Source organism: Neodiprion pinetum, chromosome 1 (assembly GCF_021155775.2).
Source record: "Neodiprion pinetum isolate iyNeoPine1 chromosome 1, iyNeoPine1.2, whole genome shotgun sequence".
NCBI classification, from domain to species: domain Eukaryota; kingdom Metazoa; phylum Arthropoda; class Insecta; order Hymenoptera; family Diprionidae; genus Neodiprion; species Neodiprion pinetum.
In genome coordinates this window covers 18,793,893-18,813,708 of record NC_060232.1, presented here as the reverse complement: position 1 = coordinate 18,813,708, position 19,816 = coordinate 18,793,893, and the positions used below count along the sequence as shown (strand labels likewise).

Sequence of the window (19,816 nt, the reverse complement as noted above, 5' to 3'; positions counted from 1 at the left end):
GATCGCGAGCAGCGCGTCGGGTCCTATTTTGTTTTTGGTTTTTTTTTGTGTGTAAATTAGCGGTCACGATTAGTATAGCGACTAGCGCACGTAGGCCGTAGAGGTCTTCTGGATCCCTTCATTTTTTTATTGATTATTTTGTTTGCTCGTTCCTTTTTTTTTAAAGCTAAGCGTTAGCGTTTGGGATTGCGAGGACAAACGTTTGCAGTATTGTTATTATTTTTATTTTTTTTTGTATTATCGCTATTTTGAAATATATTGTCTAATTTTATTGCTGCTTTGTGAAATAACTTGTTGGCGTACGTGTGGCGTATCGCTCTCTACCCAAAAATTACCTCTCTCCTCTCCGCGGTACTGAGCTACCGAGCATATGGTCGCGGTATATCGTATTACCGACTTCGAGGCGTGTTGATCACGCCAGGCGCCCAACGACTTCGCGGTATTATTTTAGGTTCAGGGGACATCGTGGACGCCAAATTATTGTGCACGTGGTAAGTTCTCGGTCATCTTCTCCGAGTGACCGAGGAGTGGGAAAAATCCACGTCACAATATAAATAAAGCTATAAATAAATAGAGTGTACATACAACAATAAACAAATAACTCATCTTTGAAACTACAGCGATCTACTCCTTCCACGCGGCTTGGTCGAATAACTAACAACAAACAGCGGACGCACCGTTTTCGGCAAAGATATAATTATCGTCGAAATGAGTAAAACGGAAGTCAAGTTTAATAAACCATTGTGTGCAGGTTTCTGCATTCTGGATCTGTCTAAAACGTATATCTACGATTTTCATAATGATTATATTAAACGGAAATTTGGCAACCGAGCAAAATTAATGTATACGGATACCGACAGTTTGATTTACAACTTTACCGTCCCCGACATATACAAACATATGAAGGAGGACTTGCATAAATTCTATACGTCTGATTTTTCGCTTGATAACGCTTATGGAATACCTCTAGCGAACAGAAAAGTTCTCGGCTTAATTAAGGATGAGAATAACGGGAAAATAATGTTGGAGTTTGTAGGATTAGGAGCAAAATTGTACGCATTCCGAGTCTTGGGAGATGAGAAAGACAATAAACGTGCCAAAGTTGTCATAGGTTCAGCTTTGAGAAAAGTCACTTCCAACGATTACTTGGAATATGCTTTGAAACGTAAAAATTTGGCTACAAATCAGCATTTGATGTTAAGTCGAAAGCACGAGGTATACACTGTAGAACAGCAAAAAGTGGCACTGAACTGGAATGACGACAAACGGATCGTGTTTCAAAACACAACCGACACGCTTCCGTGGGCCTACAAGCCTGCACCTTAGCTTTGTAATTACCGCATCGTAATGTACGTAGGATTGATTTCATAACTGTACCATGATGTGTAAAATATTATTATGGAGCATTGTGAATGAAAACGCTCCGAAATATGAAAAATTGTATAACGATGCATATGTATGTCGATTGTATAAAGAATGAAAATGCATACTTGTTATGTATCGGGTATGAAATAAAAAGGCACCCACGTTTTTACAAAAATTCATTTATTTAATGTTACATGTCCGATACGCTTATCCCACTGTTGGGTGTATTGTCAAAACCTAACCATCCAACATATATTTTTTTTCCACGCTGCTTGAGCGCCTCCTTCACCAGATAGATATCCAGATGTTTAACCTTGAGGAGCTCTTGTTTGTAGAAACCACCAGCGATGGGTTGATCTCGGTAGTCTTTCAGCTTGTACGTCACAGGATGAGTACTTTCCACTCGATATATCGAGAATATTTCAGTCGTCCAATTGTGAGTGTAACCTTTCTCAAAGACGTTTTTGAATTTGCTGATTCGAACTTTGTGACCAGTTTTGAACTTTGTCAGTTTGGTAGGTTTCGCTCAAAGCCGTCCGTACACCTGACGTCGTAACAGCCTTCCGTTTTCAACGCTGACATCCGACGGTTTCATTCGTATGGTTCGGTGTTTGGCGTTGTTGTAAGCTGAGACCAAGTCAGAAAAGATATCGAGCCACTTGTAGCTCCCTTGCCTGCTGAACCGTTTCCACATTTGATTTTTGAGCGTGCGATTGAAGCGTTCGCAGATCGAAGCCGTCAAATCACTGTACGGGGAGTAAAGTTTGATTACATGGCGTGCGATAAGAGATTCAAATTTCGAGTTGTAAAATTCCGTTCCTCTGTCGACGTGTACTTTTTTTGGTATCCGTCCTTGGACAAGCACAGATTCCATTGCCTTCGTAACATCATCTCCAGACTTGCTCTTCGTCGGTATAGTCCACGCGTACTTCGAAAAGATATCAATAACTATGAGCATGTACTTGTAGCCTTTGTTTTGTCCAGCGTATGACATCATATTGTTACAAAGGGTGAAATCACTCGTTTTGTCCCCTTTTAAATGATCTAGTAGTCATCATAGATAAAAGACGTTTATAAACCTCTTATGTCTTTAAAAAGAATAAGGTTCCTGCGTCAACCGACATTATTGTAAAAACAGTCCATCTCGAGACTTGAAAAGGAGAGCTTCATCACTGAATAAATCCGTTTCCTCTCTCAATTTTCCGTTTCGTAACATTGGTGTCAGAAGTAGGATCCTTCTGAATCTCGATAGAGTTTTGTGTGGATTCAAAGTGATAAGAGTATATTCAAAATAATGCAACGATCTCCTACGTCGAGGACATCACGCGCGGAGCGACGAGCTGCCGGGCGCGTTTCGTCCCGTGAGCCGGCGTTTCCTCCCGTTTCTCCTCGTTTGGAAGCTAAGGTTCAGCCACAGCCCCAACTAGCTCACTTGGCTGAGCTCATCCAGGGAAACCAAGATTTACTGATGCGTCAGATTCAGCAGCAACAACAACATCAACAACAGCAACAACAACACCAACAACTGCTACAACAACAGCAACAAGAACAGCAGAATCTTCTGCACGAACTCCTCTCGCAACAGCATCAACAACAAGAAATCGTGTCCCAGGCGCTGATTGGGATGACTTGATTCGAAGTCATTCAACGATTCTCCTTAAAAAACTTCACAACGGAAGTGACGATAATCTTGCGCTAGCTGCTAATGGAACATACTGCAAACACCAAAAAAATTTCAACAACGAATACCAGACGAAATCGTATTCGGATCCTAAAAAATTTCTTCTATGTCAGCCGTTTACTATTTGTAGTACTGATGGTTATGTTGTCGATGTTTTAGGACCATTTTATGCGAAAGAAAACGACGCTAAAATATCAGAAATAATTTTGAATGAAAATAAAAGCGACTTGAAGAAACTGATGTGTAAAGAAAATGATGTTTTTGTACTTGATCGGGGCTTTTGTGATGTAAAATCATGATTAGAAAAAGGAAAATATCGTGTTCTCATGCCATCATTAAAGGAGAGAGGACAAAAACAATTGTCAGTTGAAGACGCAAGCAAGTCCCGCCGTATCACGATGATTCGGCGGGTTGTGGAAGCTATACATAATGCTGTAGCTCAAAAATATAAGTCTTCCCATTAACAATTAGAGAATCGCTACCTGACTGAAGCTGGTCTTTACAGTAAGATAGTTTGTTTTTTGATAAATGCATTTGAAAAACGACTAGTCTCGAGGGATTCTTCGGATGAAGAGATAATAGATTTTATTGTTTCAAAAGTTGGCAAAGAAAACAGCTCATAATTTACTAACGAAGTCGAATCGGAAAGATAGTGGCGAAGAAAGAGTTTGTTTGGAAAATTGAAGTCTTCTGATCTACTCGATATTCCTGAATTGATGAGAATGGATCTTGTAAAGTTATTCACTAGAACTTATCAATTGCAACAAGCAATATCTTACATAGCTGAAATGATGGATGAAAAAGGTGAGTCAGATTTAAGCTATTGCAAAACATCAGTTGATATTCTCAAAATACAAGTGAGATCTAGGCACATTGAAAGAAGAACTTACAACTGCTAAGTTCATTATAAATCAGATACGATTGTTTTGGCGGCATATTATGTTATTATTGCGAATGTGCCAACGGTATGCGGACGATCGGGTGCTGCTTTCACGTAGTGGCCGTTATTTTATTTTTTTTTTTGAGTTCGTTTCACAATTTTCAACGATCTGAATTGTTTTTGCTGTTTTCAACAGCTTTTATTTTCAAGAATATCTTGTAAAAATTTCAAGGCCGTATCTCTAATACCCCCCGAATGGCAGCCTTCTACAGAACAGCCGCTCGTTGGTATAAAATGCCCCATCTGCCTGGAGGCGGAGCTCGGAGCTGACGTATTGTTGTTACCTGAATCTTTCGGCATTGTAAACAGTACATAATAAAGAGGGGTCACTATGGGGGGAGAGGACACTATAGAGGGGACTCTATGGGGCTATTTGAAAACAGCGTTGCCATTTAAAAAGCATTCTGGAGTCGTATAATGCATTTATTCTGGAAAGATCTGTTTAGTTTACTTGCAGCTACTGTACACTGTACAACAGAGTGAAAGTGAGTAACAGCAGTTCAAGTTCCAATGAAAAAAGCTCTCACAATACTCACACCATAGATTCAAAGCAGGAATAGGAGATCTTCGAGAAATCGATACACGTATGAGTAGTCCACCGAAAATACCAGTACAGCCGGTGAAAACCTGTGACGCACCGAAGATAATGAAATTATAGTTGATCATACCCATGGATACCGTTTCATCCAGGTTTACTCTGTTTTCAGTGCAATTAGCACTTCAGCTGTGTGTAAAAATTGCAAGAAAGATATCAAGTTCAATGAATCTAGTTCACGGGGCTTAGGATTCAAAGTTGCTGTCTGATATGAGTGCGGTGTTTCATATGTGAATTCTGGACCGATGATTGGTAATGCTTATGAAATAAATCGTCGTAGTGTTTGTGATGCGATTTGTAGGCATCGGTATCAATGGACTAAATCTATTTTGTGGCCTGATGGATCTTCTTAGCAAATTTCATAACAACACTTTCGCTGTATGCTTTGAGAATCTAACGAAAGCTGCTGAAACCGTTTAGTCGTACAATCGACTTATTGTAAGAGTTATGAAGTATGGGAAAAGAAAAAAGATACTCTTCCTGAAAAATACTAAAAATGGCTTGAAGGGCATGACATTTGCGATGTCAATCATATTGGATCAGCTGGAAAAATGGAAGTTAATAGTGTGAAGAAAATATCAGGTCGCTCGATCGATCAATATAGATTAAGATATGCGCGCTTTATTGGCGACGGTGATAGAGCCACATACAATTTTACAGGTTTATTGACTTTAAATCCGTACGATGTGCATGCAGAAAAACTAGAATGCTATTTACAAGTGGAAAAAAGAATAGGTACGCGATGCCGCAATCTCAAAAACAAGCCAAAAGTTTAGGTGGAAGGAGTAAGAATACCGTGACGCTAACTGATAAAGTTATTAATAAACTCCAGAAATACTATGGATTGGCAATTACCAGGCATCAAGATAATGTTGATGAAATGTATCAAGAAATTTGGGTTACCTTGCACCATTTGTCTTCGACGGATAAAAATCCGAACTACGGAAATTGCCCTACAGGTGCGAATAGCTGGTGCTCATATCGCCGCGCGGAAGCTGAAGGAATGGACGTATCAAAATTCAAGCATGATTATCTGCCACTTGACAAGGATGTTACGAAAGCTTTGGAACCTATTTATACTGAATTGAGTTCAAGGGAATTACTAGAACGATGCAAATGATGGAACACGCAGAATAACTATGAAAGTTATAACGGCTTGCTCTAGTACTTTGCTCCAAAGCACCTTCATAATGAATTGAAAACGATCAAACTCGCTAACTTCCTTGCAGTCTCAATATTTAATGATGGTTTTTATGCTATACTAAAAATGCTGCAAGTAATGGACGTCATCTTCGGTTCTATTGTAAAAGAATATGCCATGAAAAAAGATGACAGCCGAATCAACCAAGCAGATTAACGTCATGAAGCATCCTCAAAAGAGGGACGAACAGCTCGGAGAAAAGCTTCAGCCTCTCAGCAGGCATTATTCGAGAAAGAGGAGGGTCCATTGTATAGGCCAGGCCATTGTTTAGCTGATTAGCAGTTTTTATGGTGAATGTCATTTTATCTTGCAAAAATCGATAGTTAACCCTTTCAGTCATGCATTTTTCATCTGCACCGATTTCGATGAAAATTGGTACTCGGGGGTTTTCGGCGTCGCTGATTACGAGTCTGGAATTAAATTTTCAAAATTGAAAATGGCGGATCCGATTTGGAGGACGTCAAGTTTTATATCTTATATCTTTCTGCTCAATATTTTGGCCTGAATTTAGTCATTTGGGGGATTTTGTGATGGCTGATCACGAATCTGAAGTCATAACTTCATAATTTCTAAATCCAAGATGGCAAATGCCATCTTATCTTTCTTTGTCTATATTCGTGTCTCTCTCTCTCAGCCCTACCCGGAACTAACGACGAGGATGTGGAGAACATCTAGTTCCACTTTTTTTTTTTGTTTTTTTTTGTGTTTTTTGTGTGTTTTTTGATGATGATAAGGAACCACGGATTTTAATTATCTCAAATTTCATCTCAAATTGACTGAAATATTTATTTCTAATGTATATTTGAAGGAATATTCCTGATAAAGTAAGATTTTACGTGATTGAAATTTTTATTGTCACATTGCCCAATTGGATCGACTATAGCGGATCCACCATTTTGAATTTTCAAAATCTGACCTCATATTCGTGATCAGCGACTCAAAAAAACCCTAGATACGTATTTTCAGAGGCCTTGGTTCCATACTAGAGCTCTGAGGTGATTTTTTAAAAGGTGGGACCGCAGCGGTCCCATTATGACTGAAAGGGTTAAATCTTTAAACCCGTTTTTCACGACATGAGATTTTTCAAATTTGCTGACATCGTAACTCAAAGAGCAATTATCCGATTGAATTGAAATTTGGACTATGTACCTACTGTTGAATATATTTACTCTACAATGACCTAATGTATTTTTGATTCGATGAAAATTGACGATTTGGCATTGAAAAAAACGACCATTTTATAGACAAGAAAACAGATTTTTTTCATAACTACGGCATTTTGTTAGATTTTGATATTTTTCGAAAATCTTAAGTCATTGCACAAGAAATACCTTCTGGTTAAATGAAGTTTATTCCTTTTTCGGTTTCAGCTACTCAATCGGCCGGAATCATGTCAGCAGTGGAGGAATTTTTTTTTTAGCGCCTCCGAAGACAGCCCTGAAGTCGCTTGGATCTCAATATTTCTCTATGAAAAAATTATGTAATATAAGTCAAATATAGACAAATATATTCTTAATTTTCCAAAACATTTAATTGAGTGCTTTTCTTCAAAAAAATACCGGAAAATCACCCAAATTTTCACCGTTCACATTGGTTTAGCCCCTTAAATGTAAAACAACTTCAAGTGAAGAAAGAGAAAGAAGTCTTCACCGGAAAGATACTTTCCTGTTTGGTTTTTCTGTTTTTTTTTGGTTGGTTGGAAATTTGTACTAGGTCAGTATGTCACCTTAAATCATTATGCCATAACTGGGATATTCTGTAACGAGTAGGAGAATTTTTTTATAAAAGTTTTTTTATTGCTCCCTTGTACTAGATGCAATAAAATTGTCCTGAAGATGACCCACATCCTAGGGTCGAAACGTTGACTAATAATTTCGATGTTTTTAATAAGACCGACTTATCCAAGAAATTTTTCTACATCATAGGGCAGGTCAAGAACTGATTTACTTTTGTGCTCATTATGTGTTATTCCTTGTATCGGCTATTATATTTTATTTTGAATATTGTGCCCATTGTATGGTAAATCGAGTTCCTTGGAGTATACCCGAGCGTAGATTCAGCCGCTAAATACTACCGTACTTTTTTTGTTGCTATTGGCAATTCTGTATTGTTTTTACTTGCTATTCTTTTCTTTGTATTTTTCTGCAGTGCCGTATTTCTTTGTTGATTTGAGTTCTGTGTATTATCCCTGATTATTGTTATAAGGTGCATTTAGTGTGTTTCGTTATTTTGCAAACCCTTCTCTGAATTTCTCACTCTCTCATAATTTTGTATTCTCTCGAAAGTTATATTTTAAGATTTCTTTGCGTAATTTCTCGAATTTATAAATATTGTAAATCATTGATTGTATCGTCTATAAATAACCCTATCGTAAATTGTCTCTCGTACTTTACAGCCACCTCTATTCTCTCGTCTAAGCTATCGATTTCGTAAATTGTTAATGAAGGTCAATCTTTCTGATTAGTCAAAATCTATGGTTAAGTATGTCTTATTCTTTCCGTTATTATCTCCCGAGCGATCGTCATTTTGTTATCCATCGATTTAAAATAAAGTTTTCACTCTTGCTTTAAATTAACAGAATAATAATTCGCGTAGCGTCATTCTTTGGAAATTGGATAAAATCACGTCGCCCAGTGACGAGTAGTTTCAAGCAAATTCTTGCATTATATTGCTACTTCCGACTTACGCACAGTGTTGCGAAATCGATTTTAGCCGGCCAAAAATAATAAAAATGAAATCTTCAATTCTTATCAAACATTTCTTTTTCTTAATTACTAACAGGTAATACGTATACAAAAATGAAAGTTTTAATGGAATATTCTATTGTTAGATAGAAATAATAATTATGAAACTAATTAGTTCGCCCATGGTTCATCACACAAAATTAGACGATCAAACGAACTTACCTTAAGTGATGTTCGATCGTGATTATGCTAGGCGTCTTGTCCGAATAGATCAATGGTAGTAACGTCAGTTGCTCGATCCGTCACAGATTTTTAAATTAAACCAAAAATTCGCGCCTACGCCTATAGATGGCGGTGCCACTCTCCCCAGAAGCCCCTGCGCCTTATGCCCCGACACCATTACATTTGAAAGCCGACAAATTGCATCTTGAATAGATCAAAAAAGGGGGGGAAGAAACAGGGAGGGTTTGATCTATTCGGACAAGACGCCTAGCATAATCACAATCGAACATCACTTAAGGTAAGTTCGTTTGATCGTCTAATTATGCTACGTCGTCTTGTCCTCTAGATCAATGGTAGTTGTTCAAAGTTTTATGCAATTTGTATTTAAGGATAATTTGGTGCGTACAATAATAATTATAAACTTTAAGTTGACATTGACAACATCTGTCTCACAGCCATTCTTGTACTTAAGTAATTATGGATTTGGATATCTTTATATTTTTTATCAGAGGTCAATTATAGAATCGCGCAAACACCTTCGATTTTACCGTCCAACCAGCAGCTTTTCGGATTGTTTCGATGTCTACACCTCTGCGATATGCCGCGGAGGTAACCGCGTGTCTAGTACTGTGTGAACCGAAAGTATTTGTATCAATGCCACTTTTGGCCATCACTTCCTTTATCCACCTTCGTATAGATTGCGTTGTTGCCACACGGTGAGGTTTTTTACATGTTATCAGTAAGAAATCTTCGTTATTAGGTCGCAAACTTGCCGAACGCTTGATGTAACAGTCTAAGACCGTAGCTACACACAACTTAGGTTGTTTTTCAAAAAACGGCAGACACAATAAGGGTTGCTTTCTCCCCAGTCCCGAAGTTTTTATACGATCTATGATCTTGACTTTAATCTCTGTGTCAGTCTTATCCATACAGCTTAATCTAATTTTTGACAGCGTTTGCACTCTTTGTGCTGTCACTAACGCCAATAACATGACTAGTTTCTTTGTCAAATCCTCAAACGACAGAGTGTCGTGCGGCCAAAGAGTTTTTAGATAACATAAAACAGGGTCAGGGTCCCAAATTTCTTCATATTTTGCTGATTGCGGGCGTAGCTGAGCCACACCTCGAAAGAATCTCTTTATAACGGGCTGTTGCCCTATATCGCCTATAACTATTAACGTTAAAGCTGATCTATACGAGTTTAACCTCCCATTAGTTTTTACGTGGGATAAGGAGACGGTTAAAAACTCGAGAACAAATGAAACTGGAGCCTGAAAAGGGTTTGCTCTCTTCCTTTGACAAGAATCCCACCAGAGGCTTAATGGCTTCCGGTATTGCTTAATGGTTCCTTCGGACAACGATACCATCACAACCTGTACGGACTCCTGAGGAACGCCTTTCATGACAAACGCTTGCCCGATAACTTCCCGACAACCAGGGAAAGCGAGGTTCGCAACGGATGGAATTGCCTGCAATTATCAATTAACAAATCATTTTCTGGATGAGAAAGGATCGGTTGACTCACCAACAATTTCTGAAACAGGGGGTACCACGGCTGTGTTGGCCAGAAAAGCACAACCAACATCCCGTTAGCTTTCTCAGCAATTATTTTTCTAATTGTTCTAAGGATGACAGCGAATGGTGGAAAAGCGTAGAAATATAAATTTGTCCACGGTATGGTAAAAGCATTTACCGCGCACGCCTCTGGGTCTCTGTGCCATGAGACGAATTTTCTGCACTTTGCATTTACATTCGATGTGAACAAATCTATGTCGAATTTCCCGAAGGTTGTATCTACTCGATTATATGCCCAGCTAGCTAATTCCCATTCGGTTTCGTTTTGTTTGACTCTCGATTCCTCGTCTGCGTCTTTATTGTCGCGAGAACTAATGTATGAAGTGAAAATCCACAAGTCGCGAATCTCGCACCATTGCCAGATTTCCTTTGACAAATTTGACAACTTTGGAAACTGAATGCTACCCATACGGTTCATGTACGATAACGCCGTCGTATTATCGACACGAAGCAAAATTTCACACGAATGTTTATCCTTGGCAAAGCATTTGAGTCCGTAAAATACCGCTTTTAATTCGAGATAATTAATATGTTCTTTTCGCTCTTCCATGTTCCAAAACCCATGTGACCGATTTCCCTCGCAAGCTACTCCCCAGCCTGTTAACGAGGCATCGCTGAAGATTTCCATCTCAAAATGGTCTTCTCTTATCGGGTTGACGCACTCTTTTATATTTCTTGTCCACCACTCTAAGTCTGGGATTAGATTGTCCGATATTACCATGGTTTTATCGTAATTTCCATTTGTATTTTGCAAAGCTAAAAATTTTTCTCTTTCAAAATTCTTAATGTATAAATTCCCATATCGAACCCCGGGACTGGCAGCTACTAAAATTCCAATAAATTCGGCAAATTTCCTGATTTGACAATGACTGATGGTCTGAAACTTTCTCGCGAGATCATATATTTGATTTCTCTTGCTTTGTGGTGATCTAAGACAGAATTTTTCCGAATCAAAAATGAAACCCAAAAATTTCACTTCTTTCGATGGTTCAAGGACACATTTTTCCATGTTTAAGGGATCGTCTCAGTGTGAAATTTTCAAAAAATTGTTTGTTTTTTTTTTGGATTATCGTATAGTATACACTGTTCTAAACATTCTCTCAAATTTTTAAATCGAAATTCAAATTATTACGGTCGCTACAGCGTTTCTTGTAGAAAGGGAACGGTTTTTCTACCTGCGCGTGTACTAAGGTGCTTAGGTTCTATAACCTTGCAGAATAAACTGTCCAAGCATTTCAGTTCGTTTTTGACATCCACCACGGATAGACGTACGAGAGCAACCCACAAGAAAAAAATCAAGACCTGGCATCGCCGATTGATCGTAAGTAAACGATTTATATAAACTTTTCCAACTTCAATCTTTAAACGCGTTTTTCTCAGAATGGTGTTTTTCAAAACGGTTTCCACTCTCAAAGGAAGAGTTTTAAAGATATCTAGTTCCAATTTCGGGAGAACATTTTAAACGTCATTCTTTATCGCGCTATGGAAGCTTTTTTTTTTTTTTTGAAAACTTCCTATTTTTTTTTACGAAAAACTGTCGAAAAAAAGGGCCACATTCGACACTTTTTGTGCAAACCGCCGCCATTTTGTCAAATTTGAAAAAAAAAAAACCCCTCCATAGCGCGATAGCGACTTTCCTATAGATCAATAATCTTTTTGAAATTTTTTTTTCAGATCAAAATTGCGGCCGTCATCGTGGAAACCGTGCAGCACCTTTTTTTTCACGTGAAATTACAACAATTTATACAACAATGATGCACTCAATAAATAAACTTTAAAAAAATCATTTTGTATTCTTCATAAACGTATTCATTTATAAAAAAAAAACCGGACCGATTAGTTTATTTGAACATTAAAAAAAAAATTCGCGAAAATCAGTGATTTTTCGGAGGGTCACACTGAGACGATCCCTTAATATTAGTCCGGCTTTTTCAATTAACTTCCGAGTCTCTTGAATATTTTTCGGCATTCTTGTACTGACTCTCCAAATAACAAAATGTCGTCTAGATAGACGACAGATTCAAATCCTTTGGACCTCAGTTTTTGCGCTATTGGTTTCATGAGTTTCGTAAACACGTACGGTGCTGTACATAGCCCGAACGGCATACAATTAAACTCGTATAACGTGTTTTTATAAATGAATCTAAGATATTTTCTACTAGATTTGTCAACCGGAATCAAGAAATACGAATCCTTCAGGTCTATTGTCGCCATAAAAATGTCTTTTCGCAATAGTCGAATCGCTGTCTTTTTGTCCTCCATTTTAAAATGCGGTGCTGAAATAAACATATTCAATTTTTTCAGGTTAAGAATAAAGCGCATATCACCGTTAGGTTTTGGCACGAGAAAGTATGACGAAACAAATTGTTTTTCGCACGGCTCGCATTTAGATATTGCGCCTTTTTTGAGTAATTTACCAACTTTTGTTTCACAAGCAATAATTTCTTGATTTGTTAATCTTGGCTGACTGTATTCAACTTGTGAACCTGGTTGTCTTACAAAAGGAATAACATAACCCTGTAACGATTGTAAAATGGAGAGGTCGTTGGTCAATTTTTTCCACACAGAGAAAAAATTTCGCACACGTCCTGCATTCTCACCGGGTCTATTCCTTGTGTCGACGATTGTCCTTGTTCCGGAAGTCTTTCGGTTTCGGTCCCTTTCTCTGAGAGTGCCCCGGTGACTCGCTCCGGAGGGACGGCGCCAGTTTAACTTCTCCGACTGTTGTTCCCTCAAAAAATTGTTTGGTCTTGAGTAGGATGATGCAAACCTGCGATTTCCTTCGCGCAGTGCGTTCCCGAAGTTTCGTTGATATCCAGTCGGTTTAGTCAGATCTTTAGATGATTTTTCCATGGATTTGGCCGCCTTGAGATTTTCTGCAAACTTTTCTCCAAATAGCCATGCATCACGTGGACTGTCGTTGGCAATATTTTTGACAATGGGGTTTAATCCCGGAATCATGAAAGAATTTCTTGTTTTTGTCATCTCATGATGTAGGTCAGATAAAATTCTGCCTGCATCGGCCAGCTGTTCGATAAATTTTTGCGTGTCAACTTCTCGGTCGGTAATCACTTCCGCTTTCAGTACTTCCGTTAGTGCTGCGCCAATAGCGTTGATGCCAGCTCCGAGTTGATCTTGAGCGGCGTACTGTATCGTGCCTACACGGCAGAGTTACTTGTATTGGGATACGCTTATGTGATCACGTGTGACACACACCTTTAAATCTGTTCAGAACTCGAAAACAATGGCTACCTGACATGCGCAGTACGGTAAGTCGGAGAAACGCCGGGTCAACACGTGCTGGCACAGCCAGTTGCTTGATACGCGTGAGCCAGACAGCACTCAGGCTCCTCTCCAATTTGGTGAGCCTATAATTCAAATCTCTGATTTGAACTGACGCTAAGTCGTATTTGTCACGATGGTCGTGTTGATACATAACTGAGACAATGCCACTGCGGCATAAGAGGGTCGACACTCGTCGTCACTCCATGACATAGCGCCTCTCGGCCATTCAAATAGCGCCTCTCGGCCATAAAGATAGCACCTCTCGGCCATTAAAGGAGCGCCTCTCGGCCGTTCCATCTCTCTCTTGTATTCCCACTGGGGAATTAATTATCACCTTGATAATTATCGTGTAACTAGCTTCCACGCTAGCATCTTGTAAGGCGGTTGAGCTCACCCCTATTGTGTCTTCACTCGAAGCGTCGCAATTCTCTCTCTAGATACATCCAGTGCACACATCCACTCATAAATCTAACATTCATTCACATACATTGTACACGATTTCGAGGAGGTTTTTACTCAGTTCCTGCTGAGTTTTTCCTCCTCTGGGGTAATAAACCATCTTTGATTGACCCCCAAACCGAGTGGATTTATTTAAAATACCTAACCTTGCCCATATTAATAATTGTTATAAGTATTAATTTCAAGATGAAAGGGAAGTACGGGAATTAATCCTGGTGGTCAATTTCCGACAAAACACGTACTGATACGCGTCTTTCTTAATCGCCAACTGTGTCAAGGCCGATTTTATTTCTGGTTGAACTTTCGGCGCTTTGGTAAAAGGACAGTTTCCTATTGTTGGATATTTTCCCAGGAGAACGCGCTTTTGGTCTATCGGCAGTCCATCTTGCAAAATCTTTGTCCAGCGCTCTGCCACTGCCACATGGATGTCGGAACCCCGTTGATTGTATTTAGATGGGTCGACTCCCAAAAGCCCCAGTGTCGCTTCGGCGAGTTCTGTCGGTAACTGCTTTTCTTTATCCTCGGCCTGTTTTACCGACATTTCCGTGTGGGGACTAGGACGTGACGAATCTCGCGGATTGCGCTCACCGCCCTCTTTGTCTAACCCTTGTACTGCCGCTACAGACCGTTCACGACTGGAGTGTGACACATCTCGCAGATGGCGCTCACCACTCTTTCCGTCGGAATCATAGTTTATGGACCTCGAACTGCTTCCTGGATACGAACGCTCATGCCGCGAATGTGACGATCGTCTGTTCTCAACAGCGATACGCTCGCCATTTTCTTTGTAAGAGCCCCATGACTCGTTTCTTCTTAAATATCGCCCTGAACTTGATCGCTCGTCCTGGTGACGCGGTCTTGAACGCCTGTCCCGATGACGCGATCTTGAACGCCTATAGCGTGAATGCCATCGCCTGATCTCTTCTTCCAGGCATCTTAATTTTTTCATAAGTAGGTCCCTCGATGAATTTCTATATCTCGGAGAGCTCCCCGAATATGACTCTGACCGCGAACTCATTTTTGCAATAAAAGAAAACTTTTTAAAACGCACAACTGAAAATTTTCCAACTCGTATTCAAACGTGACTGTCACGGATCGCACAGAAAAACGTAATGGTGTCGGGGCATAAGGCGCAGGGGCTTCTGGGGAGAGTGGCACCGCCATCTAGAGGCGTAGGCGCGAATTTTTGGTTTAATTTAAAAATCTGTGACGGATCGAGCAACTGACGTTACTACCATTGATCTAGAGGACAAGACGACGTAGGATAATTTCTTGAGCAACTCAATTATAAAGTTGAAGTAGACAACGATTACTCAAAGTAAAAATGGAAGTGACAAATGAGATGTGTTTTATTACGTACTACCAAGTAAGGAGCCCCAGAAAACTGTCTATATCATTATTAAAGCATCCTAGATTGTTCGGAATCTCAGATTTTACGACTGGTCGTAACTATTAACTGAAATTAGAAAACAGATCACATATCGTGTTGTGAAATAAAACTTCCATCGACTTCCGTGGTGTGGTTATTCGTTTATGGAATAGCATACCCGTAAAAACTGACGGATGAAACGAAGTCGAACAAAACCCAGCGCTTTTGAATATACAGCAGATTTAGTGTCCTGACGGGGAAACCACTCAACTCACTAGCGCGCCGCGCGCAGCGACATTTGTCTCGACGCGACTGGACACCAGATTCCAAGTAGCTAAAATCGTTTTTTTCCTATGGCTTTAGCTGTATAGGGTAATGGAGATTGTTGATACGGCTTCTTGTGTCGATTTTTTGAGAAATTTCATTTTGGATAAGGTAGGTATTTCGGAATGTGCACCCCATATTTGAAAAGATTTGAATAATTGTATTTACTTCTTTATTAGTAAAATTACTCAAAGGAAATCGAAATTACGAAAAAGTTCGGATGAGTTCATTGAAAAAACGATGTAATGGCTAGACAAGGAATTCATCATTCCAGATTCATCACTTTCTCTCTGTGTAAATAAAATTGAAATTAGGGAATCTGTCGCGTCCAGTAAGTGCGGGCGACCAAAAGTTTCGTACGAAGATGCAAGCGATAGAACGAAAAGACGAAGATGTTCGTAAAACATATCTGTATTGTGGAGTAGTCCTCGCCCGTCTTCGATAAGATATTGTAGACCTTTGCGTTTTTAGTTTCTAAAAGAAACTACGGCCGTTATCAACGCTGAAAAAGAGTACGTAACTTCGCAGATAAGTCAATTGTCTCCACTGGAAGTAATTAAACCGTTCGAAATCACAGTAAATTTCAAAATGGTAGTAACCGTGGCTGACGTAAAGGTATGGAATACGTTGACGGGCACCTCCAGCATGACGTGTCACATTTACAAAGCAACACCTGAGGATGTGAACCAGCTTGACTCATCCAAACATCATGTGGATGAATCTGCGCTGTCATTTGGTACCTCCCCACTTTATTGCATGATACGACGTTTTGAATGCATAACTCACATTACGTATAGAATCACGCTGAAAAAATGGCGGATCACGGGTAACGATAGAGTTGAATTAGAAAAAAAGAAAAAAATCATTCATGATCAACTCCGAGAGCGACTGGGACTAACTGTAGATATAACAAAGCAAGGAAGTGGAAACAAATGACGGTAACACAGCTCGTAGATTTTTCGAAAATCCAGCAGTTATCAGTCAAATTACCGTTATTGACGAAGATCTCATCGTTCGATTTTCTACTCTATTACGAGCCATTAACTGAGGTTTTGAAATCGATTCCAGGAAATTCGGCGAATATTGCAAAGAAACTGTAGATTTTATAACGGTCTTTTCTGTTATACGGTTTGTTCCGACAAAGATTCAACTGGAATTGAGGAGCCTCTCGCAATAACAAAATTTTGCGTTATCATTTTTTTTTCTTATTTCTTTTTAATTAAAACGAGACCTTCTCAATGTTTAAAATGATCGCCAAGAAATTTCGGATGTTCGATACTATCCAATTACATGCGTATATTGCATATATAAACTAAAAACGAATAAAAGAAACGTATAAATATATGACATAAAATGATATAAATCAATTGTATAATTAAATAGGGACGACGGACATCTATGGCGAGAACTATTCAATAAAATGTATACTAATCAAATTACAAAAAAATAACATGTCAGGCTATAAAAACTTATTCTAAACGTTTCTTCCTGGATTTTTTTCATGTTCCGGTTACCCTTTCCGTTGTTGCATTCGCTAATTCCTTGCCTGGCCGATAGCACTCCCATCGTCCGTCATATCGTGGTAGTTTTTCTTTATCGCTGATCCGTAAAAAGGTGGGTCGCTGATAATTTTCCTTCGCGATCGCAAATATAATCCATACGCGTGAACTTTAATTTTGTCAAATTTTTATCAATTCGTTGGATATTATTTCTTTTTGAGAGCGTGGTCTGATAGCTCTAGACCGTTTATCCGTCGTCTCAGGATCACACTCTCGATTGATAGATCATACATCATTCAAATAACCGCCCAGGTCAAGGCTTACCTACTATTGTGTCCCGTTGTCTTTATTGTTGGCGACGTATTCAAACTGTTACAATCTGTACAGAAAGGTTCATAATTGGTACCAAATGCCTTCAACTGTACATGGGCTATTGGATCATGGTAAGATTATAGTATCCACAGCCATTCTCCCACTTCGGATGTTCTCTGAATAAGCTCAAGAATCCCGAAATAAAGATTTCCGATACTTCAGAGAGCACAACACGAGAAAATGTGACTGGCAATGCATGAAATTTTATTCAAGACATTACTTGTTTCACCTGATCCATACATCACATCTCTGAGACGAACCTCTGGCAGAAAAAGTGCGTCTATATCTCTAGATATTTTAAATTTACTGAAGCAAACTGAGGTAGTTAATCAAGAAAATGAGCCAGATGATAACAATGACAATAATTAAAATTCAATATTTCAATTGTAACAATAAAAAACGTACTGCGTGAAATAATTAGGAATCCCAGGAAACATTATAAATTAAGAGAGGAAAAGAATAAAACAAAAATGAAAAAAAGAAAACCGAAGAAACGGTAATAGATGAGGAAAAAAGGAAGGAGTAGACGTAAGGTGCGTAAAATGGTGGGGAATAGAACAGAGTCGGCAAAAAACGAGTGGCGTGAGACAGAATGGAAATAGGAGGACAGGAATGAGATGATAAGATTACTGTAAGGATTGTGGGAGGGTAACGAGATGAGGGAGACGTGTGACGATACGCCGAACGTAACAAAGAAATTTTTTTTTTTTTTAAATTAAAAATAAAAACAAATAAATAGAAAACGGGGCTTCATTTTCTTCAACGTCCTCGTCGTTGGTCTTGGATACTACTAATCGGAAGGAAAATTACTTCAAATAACTTCGTACTTCATCCTCGTCGTATAATAATTTTTGTCAAGGTTTTACGTATTTTAACATGAAAGTATTGAAAATTGGAAAGAAAAATCTATCAAAGTACCTTTCAAAATATATTTGTAACATTGTATCGTGAATATGATCATTAAATCTGAATATACTAAGAAGCTGAGAGTTTTGGCCCGCTAAAAGTAATTTTGCAACACTGTGCTACGCTTACAATTAGTTCTCTGTGTTACATATAATATTATTTCTCGTTTAAAGTTACCGTTGAATTGTATTCTATCGAAATTTCTGTGAACTGTTATTGATTGATTTAATAAATACCGCTATCGTTACCATCTAACTTGACTGGCTTGAATACGTAAACCTAATCGACAATATACGACTGATTGACCTGTTAATTTTCCCCGACTTGAGTTATCCTTTATTTCTTGAATTCTTTAATTGTCGTTAGCTGCCTTGAATACCGCCACTCTATTAGTTCGTGTGAGTACTTGAGCCTAGCCAGCTGTACAACGGGTTCTCTAGTTATTTTTCATGTTGTTTCGTATTGTTTCGTATTGTTATTTGAAATTAGACGTTATAGCGTCTGGCGTCCAACATATATGATTTTGTTATAGTTCACTAGTTTCGAGTAATTGGAGAATCGCAGTAAAGTGTCAACGGTAACTCCTCATCTTAGGGTAACAGAAATTAACGTTACAGCTCATACCATAGCTCTAAGATCTATATCAATCATAGAGTTACCATCTCAGTGTGCAATGGTCTTGCACCGACAATCTGCATACCATCCGTTATTTCACAAGCGAGCTTACATTTGCTTAATGCTATGCAGTACCTATATACAGAGTGAAATTACGAAAATGGGAGGAGATTCGTTGATGAGTCAAGCTGTACTCCTCAGCTGATCTGAAGTGAGTCAATTGAAATTCCGAGAATAGGTGGAGCTTTTGTTAATGAATTAGGCTGGAACCCACAGCTAATCTGGCAAATGATAACAAAGATATGACAACAAAGGAAATGCACCACAGCCCGAAATGTCAACAAATAGGTTCGTGTTGGCATATAAAAGTCATGATGACTCATATGTGTATATAATGAACATTCGCTAGATGGGCTGTGGGGTAGGGCCCAATTTGTCAACTAAGCTCCTCCTATTGTCGGAGTTTCAATTAACTCTGTATAATTTTCTTACTTAACTTTACATCTTCAATTTCAACCCACACATAGACCGTATGGACTACGATCGAAATTTGCGAAACTCAGGTTCATCAGCCTCGTTGACTGAACCCAAGTAACGTACGGAAAAAAGATGACCAGTTCACAGAGTGTCGTTCTCGCGACTCAAAAAAGCTGTTAGATTTATGTAGAAATATACACACGCACAGGAAAGTATAGTATACGCAACGAAGCGTTCAAGGGTCTAA

The 19,816-nt window shown here is 38.9% G+C and overlaps 2 protein-coding genes across 3 annotated transcripts in view; one reads left to right on the top strand and one right to left on the bottom strand.

The window, feature by feature from the left end:
- The window catches only part of LOC138190738 (two pore potassium channel protein sup-9-like), a 1,051,447-nt gene that overhangs the window by 555,177 nt on the left and 476,454 nt on the right, over window positions 1–19,816 (top strand). The window lies entirely within an intron of this gene.
- LOC138191394 (uncharacterized) lies at window positions 9,201–11,272 on the bottom strand. Its single transcript, XM_069138141.1, has 2 exons — window positions 10,214–11,272; window positions 9,201–10,157 (listed from the first exon to the last, which is right to left on the bottom strand). The coding sequence occupies exons 1-2, from the start codon at window positions 11,270–11,272 to the stop codon at window positions 9,201–9,203; spliced, it is 2,016 nt and encodes a 671-aa protein (XP_068994242.1).